Raw genomic sequence first — 18,998 nt, forward strand, 5'->3', positions numbered from 1 at the left:
TCGTATCATTTTTTAAATTATTATTTTTTATAACTTGCGAAAACAATGAGAAATTCTTTTGATTCTTTTATTATAATCTGATTCTTGTAGATATACTACATAATAATAAAAATAACAGGTTTTCTTTCCCTTTAAGATCTTCTCGTAACTATAAGTTGTGATTATTCTACAAGTTTATTAGTAGCGATATCAATATTTTGTTAGAGTTTACTAATGTTATTTTATTATTCACTTTTATCAAACTTATTTAATAATTTATAAAATAATAATCTCTCAAATTTAAAATGATAAAGAAGTACCAATATATATCTTCAAAATGTAAGATTAAATTTTGAGTTTTTTTATTTTCACTGATTTACTATTTTCTAGGAATCTTACATTAACATATTCAACTATCCTCGTATTATGATTAAGATAATAAAATTTATACCTTTTTAAATTTTTTTAGATATATAATAAAATATCCAAAAATAGTCATTGAATCCAAATTTTTTTCATGTAAATTAAAGACTCTTATATCTTCAAGATAATCCTAAATATATAAATATCTCAAGCTAGTTTTCTTACTAGTCCGTAACTAAAAAATAAGATAAATTGACTTACTATAAACTATGTTCAAAGTGTACATAATTGTCCTCAGAGCTTTTCCATACATTAATTTAAGTGTAGAAGAATAACTTATCATACTCTTAACCATATCCATAAGAATATGATTTTATCTTTTAATAAATTTATTATGTTGTGGCATATTTAGTAAACCATATTGAGCACAAATACCCTACTTTTCTAGGAATCTAGCAAAGAAACCAAAATAATGATTAAGCTCATAATAAATATCATACAATTTATCACCCCTATCACATCTAATAATTTTAATTTTTTTATTCGATTTCATTTATGTACACTTAAAAGTGTCAGTAAACCTTAAATAGTCATATCTTAATAGATAATCTATAAGAATAATAAAATATCTTTCTCCATTAAAATTGGGAACATTGAGTGATACCAAAATATAAGCATATATAATCTCAAAGAGTTTATAAAATTATATTTTATTATAATATTTGATTATAGGATCATTGTAAACTTAATATTATCACTAATACTATACAAACCATTATTAAAAAAACTAACTTTTATTAAATCATGATGAGTTTACCTTCACCAAAAAAAAATAATATTCTGATAATTTTAGATAAAGAACTCAAATTTCTAGAATTATAGGAATATAACAAATTATCTCTAGACATAAACGATGAATATCAACTATTAATACTTTTACTTTAAGATAATTTCATATAATAATGAATATTACATACTCTTTTATTTCTCCTATTAAAATAAATATCTATTATTAGTAACGAAGTATTAGTATTAATATACTAAATATTAAAAAAAAAATTGTGATGTTTGATTCTAAACATACAAAGATCATATTTATATTTTTCTTTTTCAAATGAAACTTTATAGTCTATATTCACTTGACGTTTCTTTCTACAGAAGAATTTTCTATTATGAATTTATATATAATTTATAAACTCAAGGGATATACTCTTGAATTTTATTTTATAGTTATCCACTTCTTGTACTTAAGTACCCAAAATATGATGAATCTTTTTTATTTTAATCTTAATTATTTTGAAGTACATACTAGTTAGGTCATTTAAGTTTTATTTATCTTTAATTAAATTATGATAACTTTTAAATAGGTTAAATTAAGAAAAAATAAAATTAAAAATAAATTATACGAGAAAGAACTCAACTATATTCTTCAGCTTACAACTTTGTTAAACATATTGAGGATGTAATCTTGAGTTCCTCAAATATCATCATACCGAATTTCAATCGGTCCTTTCATTAATATGTCAACCAATGACTTATCGATAAATTTAATTTGATCTTTAAATATTTCAATATGTAAGTTATAGACTATAATAAAATTTAAATATTATTAATAATTATCATAAAATCGAGTTTTTTTAATATATTTTTTTAATTATTTATTTTAATTAATTATTTCATAAAACTTTTAAAAGTTATGTTTTTGATCCTTTCAACTAGTTTAATCAATATCTAAAATACCTAGTATAAATTGCATATACTCAAGTCATTTATAATAATTTAATCTAAAAAATATATGTATATTTATCCGAATACAACGAAGGAAGTGCCACTATAATAATATAATATAATATTAATACATTGAGTTTTTCAATAAATGTTGAACTATTTATATCAATTCACCTTTGAGTAAAATATTAACATATTTAGTATTCATACAAAATTATTTATAGAGAACTGATAACATTCTCGTGGAATAATGGAATTATATCCAAAACAATACCATCTTTTCCTATCGCATAATTATTCGAAATAGATTCTCCTCTAGGATTATCTAAATCTCATAATTATGTATCATTATGAATATTATTTATTATGATATCATTTAGGACTAATTTTTTAATATAATTTTATAAATTATTAGTCTAGGCCACTTTAATAGTTACAAGACCAATCAATAATATAAAATATAATTTAAAATATTTTATAAATAATAAAATACTTATTATAATTTACATCCCACAAGCCTATCATCCCAAGCTACTTTGATAGCTACCAAGCTAGAATTTGTATAAACATGAACCAAATTAATTCAGTAATAAATTAAAATTTATCAAAATGAAACATTGATCAACCGTCACATGTAGCAGTGTTATTGCTATTGCCACAAATGTCACAAGGCTGCTACACACAGGCAATCGTGCAGGCGACCGTTATCGGCTATCGCACCCTACGATGCTTTCGCTGCATATGCAATTATTGCTCGTGATTGGCCTAACGACCACCAGAGGTCGTTGCCCTTAACAATACTCTTGTAGATAACAAGTTGTTGACAATGATCACCGATCAAGCATGAGGAATCTCGCATTGCTCGTAAGCATATGACAAAATGAACGAAATAAGAAAATAAATCGACAACATAAATAGAATGTTTAAGTATCATAATAAAAATAAAACTTTAATGTGTGAAAGTTAAAATTAAAATAATAATAGATCAAATTTATGATGTATACTTTTTTGATGTTATTCAAAAAATCATTATTTGATTTGCACTATTATCGTATTCAAAAGTGGTAACAATATCGATCTATAAGGAGAATTAGACCGCTATGAAAGATGGTTTAAAGACAAAAGAGAGATGAGAGAATAGTTGTAATATCTCAATAATGATTGATTCTCGAGATTAAAGGGAGATAAGAGAATCTATAATTTCTCAATAATGTCACATATTCTTATTTAGTCCCTAGAATGTCTTATATTTTTATAAACAAACAAAGAGTCTAGGATAAATAAATAGAAGAGTCAATTCCATCAATGTTATCTCCTAAGAAATTATATCGTAATTAAATTTTTTTTATTAATCAATAATCATAATCAAAATCTAATCATATCTATAATATATTTTATTTAATTAAATAAAATTATATAATCTAATAATTTGTTGATAATATGATGAACAAGAACATATACGTTGGTCGGGTGCTGACTAGGTGTTGACCACGAATATCACATGGCATTAATGAATGCCACATATCTCCAAAGAAACCAACGGTGTATTCCACATGCTTTCCCGTGGATGCATTATTATTCTCTCTCATCACTCAACAAGTGGGCAGGAGCTTCCGACGATCTGCCGGCCACCATCTCCTCAAGCATTGCCAAAGCTCGAGATGCTGCGAGTGGCATTATCGAGCCACCCATCACATAAAGCATCCCCTTATCTTTAAAAAGAAGGAAGGAGAAAGAAAACAAAGTTATGGTCGTCGGACAATCATATCTTTTCCTTCGTCAACAACGTTGGGTTTGCAAGCATTTTGACACGCCAATCAATCATTTCCCCATGCAAAATTATTCTTCCAAATCACAACCGGTTTGATCCACACACTTGTCGGGACTAAATTATTCAAACTCAAAAAGAAAAAAAAAATCTGATTCCAAAAAAACATAAAGAATAAAGAGATTTTTAGCTCATGTTGTAAGTTCGACAAAAAGAATAATCATGAAAGTGCTTATTAATTTAGCTGAAAAAGACTTTGACAATTCGTTATAAATTCTTAATTTAAATTTCATCTTCGTCAATTTATTCCTTATAAAAAAATTATAAATAAAAAGTACATAATTAAAATATAAAAATACAATTGGATTCATCAATTTCAGAATTTCACTATTAAAATTAAAATCTGTATATTTTATTGATGTTTTAGATATACCAAATCCAATTGGTTCCTAATCCAATCCAACATATCGCATAATATCCTGTACCTTGCACCCTAAGTGCGTTGGCTTCGTATCGATCTCTCCCGCGAAGGTTCCCGAGTCAAATCTTGTGTTGCTTGGAGATTCGTGCATCAATGTCCCGTAGAACATCGTTCAAGCATTGGTTGTCCTTATGACCACCCCCTAAGAGAAGCCAATCTGCCAGAGGTAATGCACTATGATCCACACTGGTCTTTCACCCAAAGAAAAGAAAGGAAAAGAAGTGCATGCATGCATGATCTGATCTTTGATGATCCTACTTAGATACGTAGAATATGTACAGGATCCCAAGTAGGTGTTGTGGCTTACACAAAGGAGCTTTTTACTTGGCTCAGACAACTCATTCTGATTAGAAATCAAAGAACCTTTGCTTAAAGTTGCTCATCTTTCTTTTGAGTATGGAAAAAACAACAGACTCGAACTTTATGATTCACAAAGGCAAGCTTTGCAACAAAATGACAATGGGTAATGATACAGTGTGTGTGTGTGTGTGTGTTCCACCTGCTTCACAAACTTCACTCTCTCCGAGTAAATTGCAATGATCATGTGTTCTTCCAAGCAGTCTAAACATCTGACTACCAATCAGCTCTCTCACTCTGCCATAAACATGAAACACAAGTCTCTCAGAAGCTCAAGGAAGGTACCACCAAAGTCTAATTGCAAGTACACTCACATGCTCAATTGCAAGTCTAGAGTGGTGCATTGCAGAAGCTTGCTCCTCTTGGTTGTTGGCAATTGCATGCTGTCACAATATCCATACCAAGACACAGGTCACATCATCTAAGCAGCTATTCCATGGAGTGAAGTATTACAATAATTGCATGATACCTCCAAACATATACAGAATTTTTTTAGGAGTCTATCAACAAACATGTACTGATTGATAAGGAAAAAAAAAGAGAAAAGACAGACAAGAAAAGACACCAGCTAGCTGTAGTGTATGCCTAGCCAAGTGGAAGCTCCTTGACTAATAAACATCGAGAAAAGAATGTGTTGGAAAGAGGGCATTCAGTTGCTTTCTCATGTCACTGCAGCTCCCTTATGCTTTCAAAAGAAGAGAAGAATTCAAAAGTTGCATTCAAGCCTGAGACTTTTCCTCTGTAAGATTCTTTTTTTTTTTTGAAGGCTTTGCACAGCTCTTAAAGTTGAGACCATACCCAATTTCAGCACATGATAATAGATCTATTGGCAAAGAGACACCTTTCTTTAGCAACCTTTTTCTTCACTTTTTTTATTTGTTATTTGAAACGTGAGGTCAGCCCATTAATGGCACAATCATGCAAGTGCATATATATATATATATATGTATATATATATATATATATATATATATATATATATATATATATATATATATATGTATCTATATATATATATGTATGGCTTGTCCATGGAAGTCACACAACGAAGTCACTTGTGTGAAGAATAGGCCAGTGTTTCTTGAGTTGTGGAACGCTGGGAGATGGATGAACTGAAGGAGGGCAACCAGGAAGCTGAAAGCAGAGAAAGGAGGCATGAAAATGGAGTCTTCACATTTGTTGATTGGGTGGATGTGGTTTTGATGTTGCTAGGCACAATCGGGGCGATTGGAGATGGGTGTTCCATCAACTGCCTTCTCCTCTTTGCCAGCAATGTCATGAATAGCTTAGGTTATGGCAAGGCTCAAGACAACCATCCAGATTTCATGCACAACGTCGAAAAGGTAATATGCTCACTCAATTCTTCGATATAGGTTTGCTGATACAAGGCCATGGATATCAAATTTGCTCATAACAGGCATTCTTTTCCTCTTTGCCAGTACTGTCTGTACTTTGTCTACTTAGGATCGGCAGTCTTGGTGGTGGCTTTCATGGGTAATGTTTATGAGCTCAGATTTCTTTTGTGACCTTATCTGGATCTGTTATATGGACACAGAGCTATGCTAATGGAATGATGTGTGTCTGCAGAAGGGTATTGCTGGAGTAGAACAAGTGAAAGACAGGTGCTACGGATCAGATACAAGTATTTGGAAGCTATTCTCAGGCAAGAGGTTGCATTCTTTGATTCACAAGAAGCCACCACATCAGAGATCATTAACAGTATCTCCAAGGATACTTGTCTCATACAAGAGGTCCTGAGTGAGAAGGTAATCATCGCTCATGAACCCTACCAATCACTGCCTTTCTTTTTCTTCTTCCTGTTTGTAACGATTGATGAATCATTGGATGTGTTCTCTCGATTAACGGATCCTTTGGGAATGATCTACAATATATATGATCTTTGTTACTCCTCACTGGGAACGATAAATATGATCCTCGACTTCATGTGCTTCAAACAAAACAACGTAATATATGTAGCAAGAACATGAGATAAAAAGCTCAGAATTAGCTGATGTAAATTATGTGATTACGCTTCGATGTTTCTGAATTCAGCTGTCCCTTTTCCATGAGCAGGTGCCTCTTTTTATCATGCACTCCTCGGTCTTCGTCTCTGGTCTGGCGTTCTCCGCTTACTTCTCGTGGAGACTCTCCCTGGTAGCATTACCGCTTGTCCTGCTTCTGATAATTCCAGGCCTCATCTATGGCAAGTATCTTCTCTACCTTTCGCACAAGTCCCGTGAGGCATATGCCAAGGCAAATGGGATCACAGAACAGGCTCTTGGTTCGATAAAGACCATCTATTCTTTCACTGCTGAGAAGAGCATAGTGGAGAGATATGCCGCTATCTTGGACAAGACTGTGAAACTAGGAATCAAGCAGGGTATTGCAAAAGGTCTTGCAGTCGGAAGCACCGGCCTGTCTTTTGCCATATGGGGTTTTCTTGCGTGGTATGGGGGCAGGTTGGTCATGTATCATGGCGAGAGTGGAGGCAGGATTTATGCAGCTGGAATCTCGTTCGTCTTGGGTGGACTGTGAGTACCTCTCGTTCCTCCTTGGATATATATCTTAGCTTGTTCTTGTTCGATTCGTCAGGCGTCACTTCTCATGCAGATCCCTCGGCATGGCACTCCCAGAGGTGAAGCACTTCACAGAAGCATCGGTCGCGGCAAAGCGGATACTGGAGAGGATCAACAGATTACCTCGGATCGACGCTGAAGACCCCACTGGCATCAAACTGGATGGCATCCATGGCGAGGTTGAATTCGATTCCGTCCAATTTACCTACCCATCGAGACCAGACACTGTCGTCCTCAAGGATTTCAACCTTCGGGTCCCCGCCGGAGAGACCATCGCGCTTGTAGGCACCAGCGGCAGCGGGAAATCCACCGCCGTTGCGTTGCTGCAGCGATTCTATGACGTGGATGTGGGAACGGTGAGGATCGACGGTGTGGATATCAAGAAGCTGCAGCTGAAGTGGCTCAGAGAGAAGATGGGCTTGGTCAGCCAGGATCATGCGCTCTTCGGGACATCGATAAAGGAGAACATCTTGTTCGGCAAACCTGATGCCACCATGGGCGAGATTTACGCAGCCGCCATGACTGCGAATGCTCACAACTTCATCAGACAGCTGCCTGAAGGCTATGACACCAAGGTAATCGAGTGCATCCCATCAAGGATTTATGTCGGTCATGCTATGTTCAACAAGATACATCAGCAATCTGAGACTCTGTTTGCAGATTGGAGAGCGAGGAGCACTTTTATCGGGCGGCCAGAAGCAGCGGATTGCCATTGCCAGAGCTATCATCAAGAACCCTGCTATCCTTCTCCTCGATGAAGCCACGAGTGCGCTCGACTCGGAATCAGAGAAGCTGGTACAGAATGCTCTCGACCAAGCTTCCATGGGAAGAACAACACTGGTAAATATACTGTTCACCTTCCGAGTAGAACCGAATATTTTAGCATTGAGATCGTAATAGTGCTTGCCATTGTACTGGGTCAGGTGGTAGCTCACAAGCTCTCCACCATAAAGAACGCAGACCAAATAGCGGTGGTTGATTGCGGCAGGATCGTCGAAATGGGCACCCATGACGACCTAATCAATGACAGGAACAGTCACTACTCGCGACTGGTGAAATTACAGAGGATATCGAGCAATATCGATCAAGAACCAGAGAGCTTTAGGCCTTCTTCTGTCACGAGAAGCAGTGCGAGCCGCCTCAGCCTAACCAGAGCCAGCCCAGCATCCTTCTCGGTGTTCTCCGAAGACCAACCCTCCACCACGTCTTCTTCTCCTGCTCCGTCCTTCTCCAGGCTTCTCGCCATGAACTCGCCAGAATGGAAACAAGCCATAGTTGGCAGCATCTCAGCAATTATCTACGGTTCCATACAACCCATCTATGCCTTCTCGATCGGTGGCATGATTGCAGCATTCTTCCTTCAGGACCATGCTGAGATGCAAGCTATTATTCGTCGGTATTCCTTAATATTCTCCTCCCTCTCGGTGGTGTCCATCATCGTCAACCTCTCACAGCACTATAACTTCGCATACATGGGGGAGCGTCTAACAAAAAGAGTCCGGCTACGGGTGCTCGAGAAGATTCTGACCTTTGAAGCAGCATGGTTCGACGAAGAGTCTCACTCGAGCGGCGCATTGTGCTCGCGATTAAGCAATGAGGCCTCCCTCGTCAAGACACTGGTCGCCGATCGCATATCCCTGCTGGTCCAAACCGCATCCGGCGTGGTGATCGCCATGACTATGGGATTGATAGTAGCTTGGAAGCTTGCTCTGGTCATGATTGCCATCCAACCCTCGACGATGATATGCTATTATGCTAAGAAGGTGGTGTTGTCCAGAGTATCAGTAGGCATGGCGAAGGCCCAGCATATCAGCACTCAGATTGCCATAGAAGCTGTCTACAACCACAAAATGGTCACTTCATTTGGATGCGCAGATAAGGTGCTTGGACTCTTTAAGCAAGCCCAGGAGGAGCCCCTTAGAGCCTCGAGGAAGAAATCATGGGTGGCCGGAATTGCGACAGGAAGCTCGCCGTGCCTTTCTTTTCTGTCATGGGCATTGGACTTCTGGTACGGAGGGAAATTGGCACAGTCCGGTGAGATATCGGCTGGAGATGTGTTCAAGACGTTCTTCATCTTGGTAAGCACCGGCAAGGTGATTGCCGAAGCCGGTAGCATGACTTCCGACCTGGCCAAGGGAGCAACTGCAGTAGCTTCGGTGTTCGAGGTGTTAGATAGACAGTCCTTGATTCCAGGATCTACCAATGTAAGCTCTCTTTTCCAGCCATCTCTCTCTGTTTTCACATCGTGGTTCGACGACTGATGATTAGCGTTCTTCTATTGTCTGGTGGAGGACAGATGGATCGTCAAAGTGATGAAAGGAAGTTGAAGAAGATACAAGGGAAGATAGACATCAGGAAGGTGGATTTCGCGTACCCGACGAGGCCGCAGTGCCCCGTGCTGCGAGAATTCAACTTGGAGGTGAAGGCAGGGGCGAGCGTCGGGCTGGTCGGCAGGAGCGGCTGCGGGAAGTCGACCGTCATCTCTCTGATCCAGAGGTTCTACGACGTCGACAGAGGAGTCGTCAGAATCGACAACACAGACGTGAGAGAACTGGACATCATCTGGTTCCGGGGATTCACCGCGCTCGTCAGCCAAGACCCTGTCATCTTCTCCGGCAGCATCCGCGACAACATCGCCTTCGGAAAGCCGGAATCCACCGAGGATGAGATCGTTGAAGCCGCAAGAGCCGCCAATGCGCACGACTTCATATCGTGAGTCTTCCCGTCGCTTGTGAAGCAGTACGCGCATAAGCTAACAGCTCCAATTTCTTCCGATGCAGATCGCTGAAGGATGGATACGACACTGACTGCGGGGAGCGAGGAGTGCAGTTGTCAGGGGGGCAGAAGCAGAGGATCGCAATAGCGAGAGCCATCGTGCGCAATCCCACCATACTGCTGCTGGATGAGGCCACCAGCGCACTGGATGTGCAGTCCGAACGAGCAGTGCAGGAGGCCCTCGACCGGATCATGGTGAACAGGACCACCGTCGTGGTGGCCCACCGCCTCAACACCATCAAGAAGCTCGATTCCATTGCTTTCGTAGGGGAAGGGAGGGTGGTCGAGCGTGGAACCTATGCTCAGCTGATGAGCAAGAAAGGAGCTTTCTTCGAGCTCGCTGCTCTATCTGCATGATGCAGGAATCAATACAGCTTCATAGAATGCGATGCATTCAGCATTATTAGGCATCAGCAAATAAACCACAAGAGAGAGAGAGAGAGAGAGAGAGAGAGAGAGAGAGAGAGAGAGAGAGTTTAACGATATGTGATCTGTCTTCTCCAATTAACGATACAGCAAAGGTTTTAGAAGCATGTCATGATTTACTTGTGACTAGTCTTTTCTAAGACTTGACTTAATGGAGAATTAAGCTTCTGTTACTAAAATACATGGTATTAAAACCAATGGATTTCCTACATAAAATTGTGACGCTCCAATAAAGCGACGCAATATATATATAAATATAAATAAATAAATATATATATATATATATATATATATATATATATCTTATGCAGATTTAATGGACGGAGCAATTCTTCTTCCCTTGCGAAATTACATGAAGAAACGAACGAGGGAGGAAAAGAGAGGGATTTCGGGAAGGAGAGTGCCCAGAAAAGGTTGAAAGAAACACCGATCTTTGCAATCAAGATCCGAGCAAGCAAAGAGAAGGAATCCTAACTGCAACTCTAGATTATCAATGAACACATAGCCCTGTGATCGAGATTTGAATTCGATGGAATTCAGGGTACAAAATCGTGAAGGCAAAGAAAGGGAAAAAGAAGAAACCCTAACCGCAATTCTGTGTAAGGAGGACGACGAAGGGCGAGCCAAGTCCACGAACGCATAGATGAGGGCGATCCAAGAATCGTCGGCTTCAGTATCGGATCGTTGGCGGAGGAGGAGAATGCAGGGCCGAAGGCCGATGGCTTCTGGGAGCAGCCACCGATGGTCGTTTAGAGCAGCGTGGCGGTGGTGCCGCGAGAATTAAGGCTTTTAAAAACGGGGCCCGCTTACTACGAACGTTTGGTCCCACAGGTGGGAACCACCGGTTTCCTCCAATAAAGAAGAAGGGATACGTGAGGGTAACGAACGAATGGTCATTAGTACTTTTGGAGTGATCCAATAACCCCGGAAACTTTTCACGGGCGACGTGGTCATTTCGCTATAGAACACGCAACTCATCTCGCGTTGCATGGAATAGATGGAAGGGTCTTTATGACATTTCCATCATCTGAATTTTAGTAAAATAATCAAGAATTAACTTTGGGGGAAAGTGAACAAACATAGGATTGGATAGAATATTACTACATAAACATTACATGTCGATGCTAACAAAATAAGCAATTTACCAGACCACATAATGTGTCACCCTGAAGTACCAGTCCAGTTGAACTCATTCAAGAAACGATACATGCTCTAATGCACATTTTATCAAATACATCTCGTACCGGAGACATACTTCAAAAGAATACAGATGACAAGAATATTTTAATGACCCATAGCACGCCAGAGAGAGTCATCATCTTCATATACACTTTTAGTCAATACCGGGGAAGACGGGTAGTCGAGAACCCAAAGCATTATGCTCGAGGAAGGAAGACTTGACCGACTAATTACCTTCCCTGTACGAGGCCACTGAAGACTTGGCTGTTCCCAGCCAATGTTGCCTCCCACTCGACGGAAGATAACAGGATTTGGGACAGAGAAATCACCACTTGTTTCATGTCTGGTCTTAATATTGGATCTTCATCCACACATTGCTTGGCCAGCATTGCCATCTTAGCAAAAGGATTAGGAATAGTTGAATCAGATTCTAGCATTACTAAAACATTAAATAACAGAATGGTAAAGAATTCATCGATATCACTACTAGTGGTATGTAAACGTGTTGGGTCATACTAGTAGTTACCAAGATGGTGCAACCTCTTCACTAACTTTATAACATATGAAAAATCTAATTAAAGCTTAAGAGAAAAAAATGACTTTCTTTTCCGCAAGTAGAACAGCATATGACAATTTTGTCATAGGAGTCCAGAATAACTTTTCAATCATTAACAGAGTTAATCCTGACATCTACATTTTGATTAACTGAATTTTGACAGATTTGTGCTTTTAAATTTTGGACAAATATGAGCTCTGTAAAACTTAGACATGAAGAAGAGAAACTTATATTAACCATCTAATCAGCTGAAAAGACTCACCTTATAGACACAGTCATGAGGATACAGATCCATCAAACTGGGATCGATATAGTCTCTCAGGCTTCCCATGCTCATTGAGTTTGGAGAGTTTCTCAAAGCAGCTAACATCTGGAAAGTTTCAGCAGTTTAGAAGTGAGAGATGCTTAAAAAAGATTACCGCTGGCAGAATCAATGTCAGATGAATAACGTTTTTAAAATTTTCTTTTGGGAAAAAAATTGTCAGATGAAAACACTAGATATAGATTCGACAAGACAGCATGCTATTTACTTGCAAGTAAAACTCTTTGGCAGTTCAACAAATAAATTTTCATGTAAATAAATCTGCAGTTAAAGTTGAAGACCATGTATCAATGTTAACATAAAAGGTCAAAAGCTAGTTAAAACGGGTGATATAAAGAAGCATGATGGAAGGTAAACATTAGAACTAGATGCTGATTTGCAGATCAAATGAACATCACAAGTTTAGGTAAAATATTATTCAGTAAGTACATTAATAAATGCCCTTGGCAACAGATATGCTACTTGGAAATTTGCACTTTGTCATCCGAATTTGCATTTAAATTTCTTTAAAGTAGTCACCAGTTTATGATTCAATATTCTAGCTTTTGATTATAAGGCATTTAACCAGGTTGACAATTTAAATTGAAAAGCAACTTTCTGTAACATTTCCTAAATGACATTCAAGTTTTAATCTGTAAAAGATTCTACGTGTGAATTATTGATTCCTTTTCTACTTGTAAACAATAATAGAACTTGTATCAAACAGATAAATTAAAAAAATTTTGATGTTGGATAATTTTATAAATTTAAATTTTGGAACATCTAAGCATCTGTTGCCAACAGATATTTAACAAAAGGACTTACTATTGATGCCAAAGAACGTCTCTCTGAATTAGATAAAACCATTCCTTCTGTCCTTGTTATTGCTTCTTTGCCTGATATTAGCTCAAAAAGGACAACCCCAAATGCATAAACATCACTTTTTGTGGTGGCAAGACCATCACGTAGGTATCTGCATAAATTATAAGAGGAAGTTACTACTGACAAGATACTCCACGAGGAAATTACAAAAAATGTCTATGTATCTACTTACTCTGGTGCCAAATACCCAAAAGTTCCAACAACTTTAGTAGTAGAAGCTTCTCCATCACCTGTCTTTGCAACAAGTTTAGCAAGCCCAAAGTCTGATATCTGCAAAATGGAAGAGTTCATGCTCTGAATACTTACAGAGAACAAAGCACTGGCAACACCACAATTAAGCCAGGTCAAACCTTTGCTCTGAAAGAACCATCAAGCAGGATGTTGCTTGTCTTGATGTCCCGATGAACATAATGATTTTTGGTATGCTCATGAATGTATTCTAGGCCTCTAGCAGCATCTAGTGAAATTTGAACCCTAGATATCCAAGATAGTGTCGTCTGTCCTGTACGTAAAGAGAAAGGCATGTTGTGCACCTTAAATGGGAAATCATCCAAGTGACAGAGCACAATGTATTATACAAGTGTCACATGATAGATATAAGTATAACTATATAAAACATACATAATATCTAAGATGGATGGAAGATGTTAGCTGGACTTGTACGCTAATGTGATCACACAATAATTCTAGGTTGCTTTTAAGCTACTGAAGAACTTATCATGTTCTATATGCAAGTAGAATCACAAAAAAAATAAAAATCACTATCACTTAGAAGCCCTTTACCTAAAGATGTTACATTTGTCTGCCTTACTTGAATAAAGCTTAAGTAGACCTTTCTACAAATAAAGCTTAAGATGTTTCATTTGTCTGCCTTATCATGTTCTATATGCAAGTAGAATCACAAAAAAAAAAATCACTATCACTTAAAAGCCCTTTACCTAAAGGTGTTTCATTTGTCTGCCTTACTTGAATAAAGCTTAAGATGTTTCATTTGTCTGCCTTATCATGTTCTATATGCAAGTAGAATTACAAAAAAATAAAAATCACTATCACTTAAAAGCCCTTTACCTAAAGATGTTTCATTTGTCTGCCTTACTTGAATAAAGCTTAAGTAGACGTTTCTACAAATAAAGCTTAAGGTGTTTCATTTGTCTGCCTTATCATGTTCTATATGCAAGTAGAATCACAAAAAAGTAAAATTCACTATCACTTAAAAGCCCTTTACCTAAAGATGTTTCATTTGTCTGCCTTACTTGAATAAAGCTTAAGTAGACGTTTCTACAAATAAAGCTTAAGGTGTTTCATTTGTCTGCCTTATCATGTTCTATATGCAAGTAGAACCACAAAAAAGTAAAATTCACTATCACTTAAAAGCCCTTTACCTAAAGATGTTTCATTTGTCTGCCTTACTTGAATAAAGCTTAAGTAGACCTTTCTACAAATAAAGCTTAAGATGTTTCATTTAAAAGCCCTTTACCTAAAGATGTTTCATTTGTCTGCCTTACTTGAATAAAGCTTAAGTAGACCTTTCTACAAATAAAAGTACATAGAATTTAGAACTCCTAGATCTGGTGTCTCATACATGTACCATACATGGGGTGCATTCACCGTTATTGCAGCAATACAATGTAAACCTTTTCTTAATGTTGGAGATGTTATCATCAAAATTACCACAAAAGATGCAAGTTAGCAAACTAATTACAGGAAAAAATCCATAAAATTTTAATATGGTAGAACACAATATAACAAGGATGATGTCTAAGCTTTTCGTGCTGCAAATGGATTAACTGGTTTTGTGTGCTTAAATTCACAATATTTCCATCTTTCTGTGCACTAAAGGGCCATGAAATAGAAATCATACCCTTGTTTTGTGGATCATGCAGATGACTCTTGAGTGAACCCTTCTCAGCGTATTCATAGATGAGGAAGAGCTCATCATCAGTTGCAGCATAACCAATCAATTCTACCTTGACAAAATTGAAGTATAATGCAAAACAAAGATTAAAGATATATAAACCTCATAATTGTTAGTTAAAAAAGCACCAAATACTATGAGTTTTAAGCAGTTTTACCAGACTAGCATGATGGACCTTGCAGAGCACTTTCATCTCTGCCATAAATTCCTTAGTTTTCAGAGCAGCCATTCTTTTTATTGCAACCTCCTATACATCATTGTAACCATAAAGAAAGTCACGAACCGGAAATCAGAGATTTTTCCACAGCAAAAACCAAAACCTTACAAACCTGGTCTCGAAGGACCCCATAATACACAGAACCATATTTCCCATGGCCCAGTAGATTTGTATCAGAAAAGTTATCAGTAGAAGAAAGTATTTCTTCATGCTTGAAGACAATAGGCTTTTCCATGTCAAATGCATCACCCACCATACCTGAAGGGTAAGAGAACCTACTTGTGATACTGTGGGACTCAGAAGTAAAAGAAAGCAAGATGTTAAGAAAAATAATGACTTTTAGTCCAATGACATAAGTTATGTTTCAGCCTCTTGCAAGGCAAGAACTTCAAACACACTGAAATATCCTATGCAAACATGTAGCTATATAATAACAACAGACATGCAAATCATAAAGACAACAACAACCATGATAATAGTACCTTAACCAGCAGTTTCCCTAGAAGAAATTTTAGCAAAGATAAGCAGCTCAAATTACCATGGAAATCCTAATTGAAAAGATTTAGAAAGATTGATGCCTGACTAATTTTGCAGTGCTTTAATAATCTAAATATGATGGTGACTAATCGATCGTTTTTTCCTGTCATTTCTAAAAAGTATAATAGAAAAGAGCCCATTGCAGGGAAGATCAAGATTTTAGTTAGTTTTATGCTAGGTTCCAATTTAAGCCATGTACAATTTTCAGGGATCTACAAAGTTTTCTATATATATATATATATATATATATATATATATATATTAGTACTTCTCACAAGTTGATACCAAACAAAAGCATATCAAACTCATTCTACGGGTGACAAATACTTGAAAAGTTATTAGAGATTCGACTGTTTGACTGATACAAATCAAATACTGAAAAAAGAAGAAACTGTTTGACATAACACATGATTAGAGGAAATTTTATTCCAAATAACCAAATAACCACATATATGACGTGAAATGATATTGATCACAACTGACCTTTGGGAATGTTGACATGGTGACTTCCTGCATCCCCGGTAGATGATTTCAGATTCCCATATTTACAGCAGAGATACCTTCCTGAAGCACAACAGAAGCTAGTGTTCCGCAGAATATGGAACTTAAGGGACACAGGCCGATCAGGATCTTTTGTTTCATTCCTTGAATTGAAGGACTTGAAAGAAATGAATGAGAACAGTGCCACAATTATCAGAACAAGAGAAACACCCATACTCCCAAAAACCCATCCATAAGGGAAACCAGCTGATTGATGCACAGTCTTGGCTGCAAGAACACAATGGCTCAGGAATATCTTTTAGATTTCTCTAATGGATGTATATGTCTTCTTGAGAATTTAGTGAGAGTTAATCAAGGCTCCTTTTAGTTATCAAATAAGAACTAGAGAAATTGGAAATTATCAACAATTATCATTCAATGGGGAAAAATCTGTTAAAATATTCAGAAATTCTGTGAAACAAATGGCAAATTTATCTACTGCATCTCTCATCAAAATAATTACTGAGCATAAACATGGAAGAATGTGAAACATAATCTGAAATGACTGAAATAATTACCCATTTTAACAGAAAAGAAGATGCAGTATCTCATACCTGAAAATGTGGTCAATGGTGGTGAGAGAGCTGGAGCTGGAGAAGGAGCGATTCCAGTATCTGCAGAGTAAGGCAGGCCAGGAACTACAAAAGGCAAAAAAACCTCAAGGAATGAAGGTGCATCTAACTAACATAACTTGGTTGAGGTATGTAGTATATTCCAAAAAACTGAAAAATGATTGTTATCATAGGGGATTCAGCAAGAAATTTTTCTTCAAACTTTTTTTTTTTTGGATGCCACTTAAGCAAAAACAACAGAGGCATAAGGTGCCATAGCAATGGATCAGACTCTCGACCTGTGCAAAAGGAATCCGGTAAACATCACAGGTTAGCTGGTTGGATGTCTACAATTAGTACTTTACTCCCTAACTTCCTGGACATATCCAATATACCAAAAAGCTTTCTTTATTATTATTAAGCTGACTTCATCTTCTCCTAAGAGTTCATGCTTACTGAGTACAAGGAACACCAACTCAGTTCAATTATTTGGGGTAATGACTTTTCAAAATACATCTCTACAAGGTGTAATTGAACAAGAAAATTATCTATCAAATAAAAACGTGATCATCCACCTTAAAAGTGTGGGAAAAGAACCTATTGAGATCGGAAGGCAGCTCACCAGAATTCAGCGGGATGTAATAAACGTCGCCGACGACGACCCCATCAGGACCGGACATCCCATTCACCGTCTCGATACTGTCCATACTGACTCCGAACCTACTCGACAGTGATTCGATCGAGTCGCCGTCCTCCATCACGTAGGTCAGCAGGTAATTCCACAGCCCGCTGGAGCACCCGCAGAACAGGTGCAGGGACACGACGGCCTTGGCCCGTGCGGCCCGTAGGGTCATGTTGGGCAGGAAGGCGAGCCCTTGGTAGGACTGTGCGACCACAGGATACACAGAGCTCACCTCCTCCCGCACCGTGAAGGTGGTGTTGGTGAGGTACTCGTTGTTGGAGAGGCACGAGCAGTTCTTGCGGATGAAGACGTAGCCAGGGCTGCTGCCCTCGTCCGCGGTGACGTCCTCAGGGAAGACGTCGAACATGCTCTGGATTTGGGAGAGGGGGACGCTGCGGCCCGCCTTGAAGGCAAGGAAGGAGGTGCAGAGGCGCGTCGTGTCGGAGCAATTGAGGGGCGTAGACGAGGACGCCGAGGGAGCGACAACGATCAACAGGATCGAGACGGCGAGCGCGATCTTGAGGAGATCCATTTGCGCCCAAAATAGGACCTTTGAAACCAACAATTCAAGAAAAATATAAGAAAGTTCACAATCTCAGATTAGAAGAAGGAACTGATCGAATTCATGAGAGACAATTAGGGAAAAGAAAAGATATGGGTTAACAAAGCTCAGATGCAGGAGAAAGGAAGGAGAGGATTGGGTTTTATGGCAGCAATATTATGGAGGATGTGAGAAAGCTGAGGGTTACTGCGGTTGGACTTGCAGCCGTCACAGCATCTCCCACTGTAACCAGAGAGAGATAGAGAGAGAGATCACAAACGAACAGCAAGAGGGAAAGGGCGGGGATTACTTGAGGTACTTAAAATGCCCCGAATTGGTTCAACATATTACGAAACTACTCACAAGTAATTTGGGCATCTTATCGTCAAAGCATGTACGACGATTACGCCAATTATTCCCTCAATTTTGTCGAAATAAATTTAATATTATACATAATTCTCCACTGATATCATTATTTTTCCGTGTATTCACTCATAAATTAAAATTTCTCTTTCTTTCAAGTTCATAAACACTGAATGAGATTATAATTAGATTGAGATGTTGCTTGAACTATGGTACAACGTAACATTGGATAAACGAGGATGATATATACATGGGTAGAATGGGAAATCCACAGTTACGCT

The 18,998-nt window shown here is 37.8% G+C and overlaps 2 protein-coding genes across 2 annotated transcripts; one reads left to right on the plus strand and one right to left on the minus strand.

Annotated features, from left to right (window-relative positions):
• Positions 1–5,709: 5,709 nt before the first annotated feature.
• On the plus strand, positions 5,710–10,560 carry LOC135615445 (putative ABC transporter B family member 8). Its single transcript, XM_065113944.1, has 9 exons — positions 5,710–6,019; positions 6,116–6,170; positions 6,264–6,442; positions 6,750–7,207; positions 7,287–7,827; positions 7,913–8,092; positions 8,176–9,456; positions 9,549–9,964; positions 10,033–10,560. The coding sequence occupies exons 1-9, from the start codon at positions 5,780–5,782 to the stop codon at positions 10,382–10,384; spliced, it is 3,702 nt and encodes a 1,233-aa protein (XP_064970016.1). The 5' UTR covers positions 5,710–5,779; the 3' UTR covers positions 10,385–10,560.
• Positions 10,561–11,523: 963 nt separating this feature from the next.
• LOC135615446 (lysM domain receptor-like kinase 3) lies at positions 11,524–18,493 on the minus strand. Its single transcript, XM_065113945.1, has 11 exons — positions 17,754–18,493; positions 17,135–17,218; positions 16,524–16,808; positions 15,616–15,761; positions 15,444–15,533; positions 15,233–15,338; positions 13,722–13,873; positions 13,544–13,641; positions 13,315–13,462; positions 12,451–12,558; positions 11,524–12,027 (listed from the first exon to the last, which is right to left on the minus strand). Exons 1-11 carry the CDS (start codon positions 18,343–18,345, stop codon positions 11,863–11,865), a joined length of 1,974 nt encoding a protein of 657 aa, XP_064970017.1. The 5' UTR covers positions 18,346–18,493; the 3' UTR covers positions 11,524–11,862.
• Between the last annotated feature and the right edge of the window lie 505 nt (positions 18,494–18,998).

The sequence above is a fragment of the Musa acuminata genome, chromosome BXJ2-6 (assembly GCF_036884655.1).
Source record: "Musa acuminata AAA Group cultivar baxijiao chromosome BXJ2-6, Cavendish_Baxijiao_AAA, whole genome shotgun sequence".
In the NCBI taxonomy this organism is placed as follows: Eukaryota; Viridiplantae; Streptophyta; class Magnoliopsida; order Zingiberales; family Musaceae; genus Musa; species Musa acuminata.

Bases quoted from the DNA above. Each gene is read 5' to 3' on its own strand.
- LOC135615445 (XM_065113944.1), top strand. From the start codon at position 5,780: ATGGATGAACTGAAGGAGGGCAACCAGGAAGCTGAAAGCAGAGAAAGG. The intron at 6,171-6,263 runs GTAATGTTTATG...GTGTGTCTGCAG, and splicing joins CTTGGTGGTGGCTTTCATGG to AAGGGTATTGCTGGAGTAGA. The intron at 7,208-7,286 runs GTGAGTACCTCT...CTTCTCATGCAG, and splicing joins TCGTTCGTCTTGGGTGGACT to ATCCCTCGGCATGGCACTCC.
- LOC135615446 (XM_065113945.1), bottom strand. From the start codon at position 18,345: ATGGATCTCCTCAAGATCGCGCTCGCCGTCTCGATCCTGTTGATCGTT. The intron at 13,463-13,543 runs GTAAGTAGATAC...TAATTTATGCAG, and splicing joins TTTGGGTATTTGGCACCAGA to ATACCTACGTGATGGTCTTG. The intron at 12,028-12,450 runs GTGAGTCTTTTC...CCTTTTGCTAAG, and splicing joins CTCATGACTGTGTCTATAAG to ATGGCAATGCTGGCCAAGCA.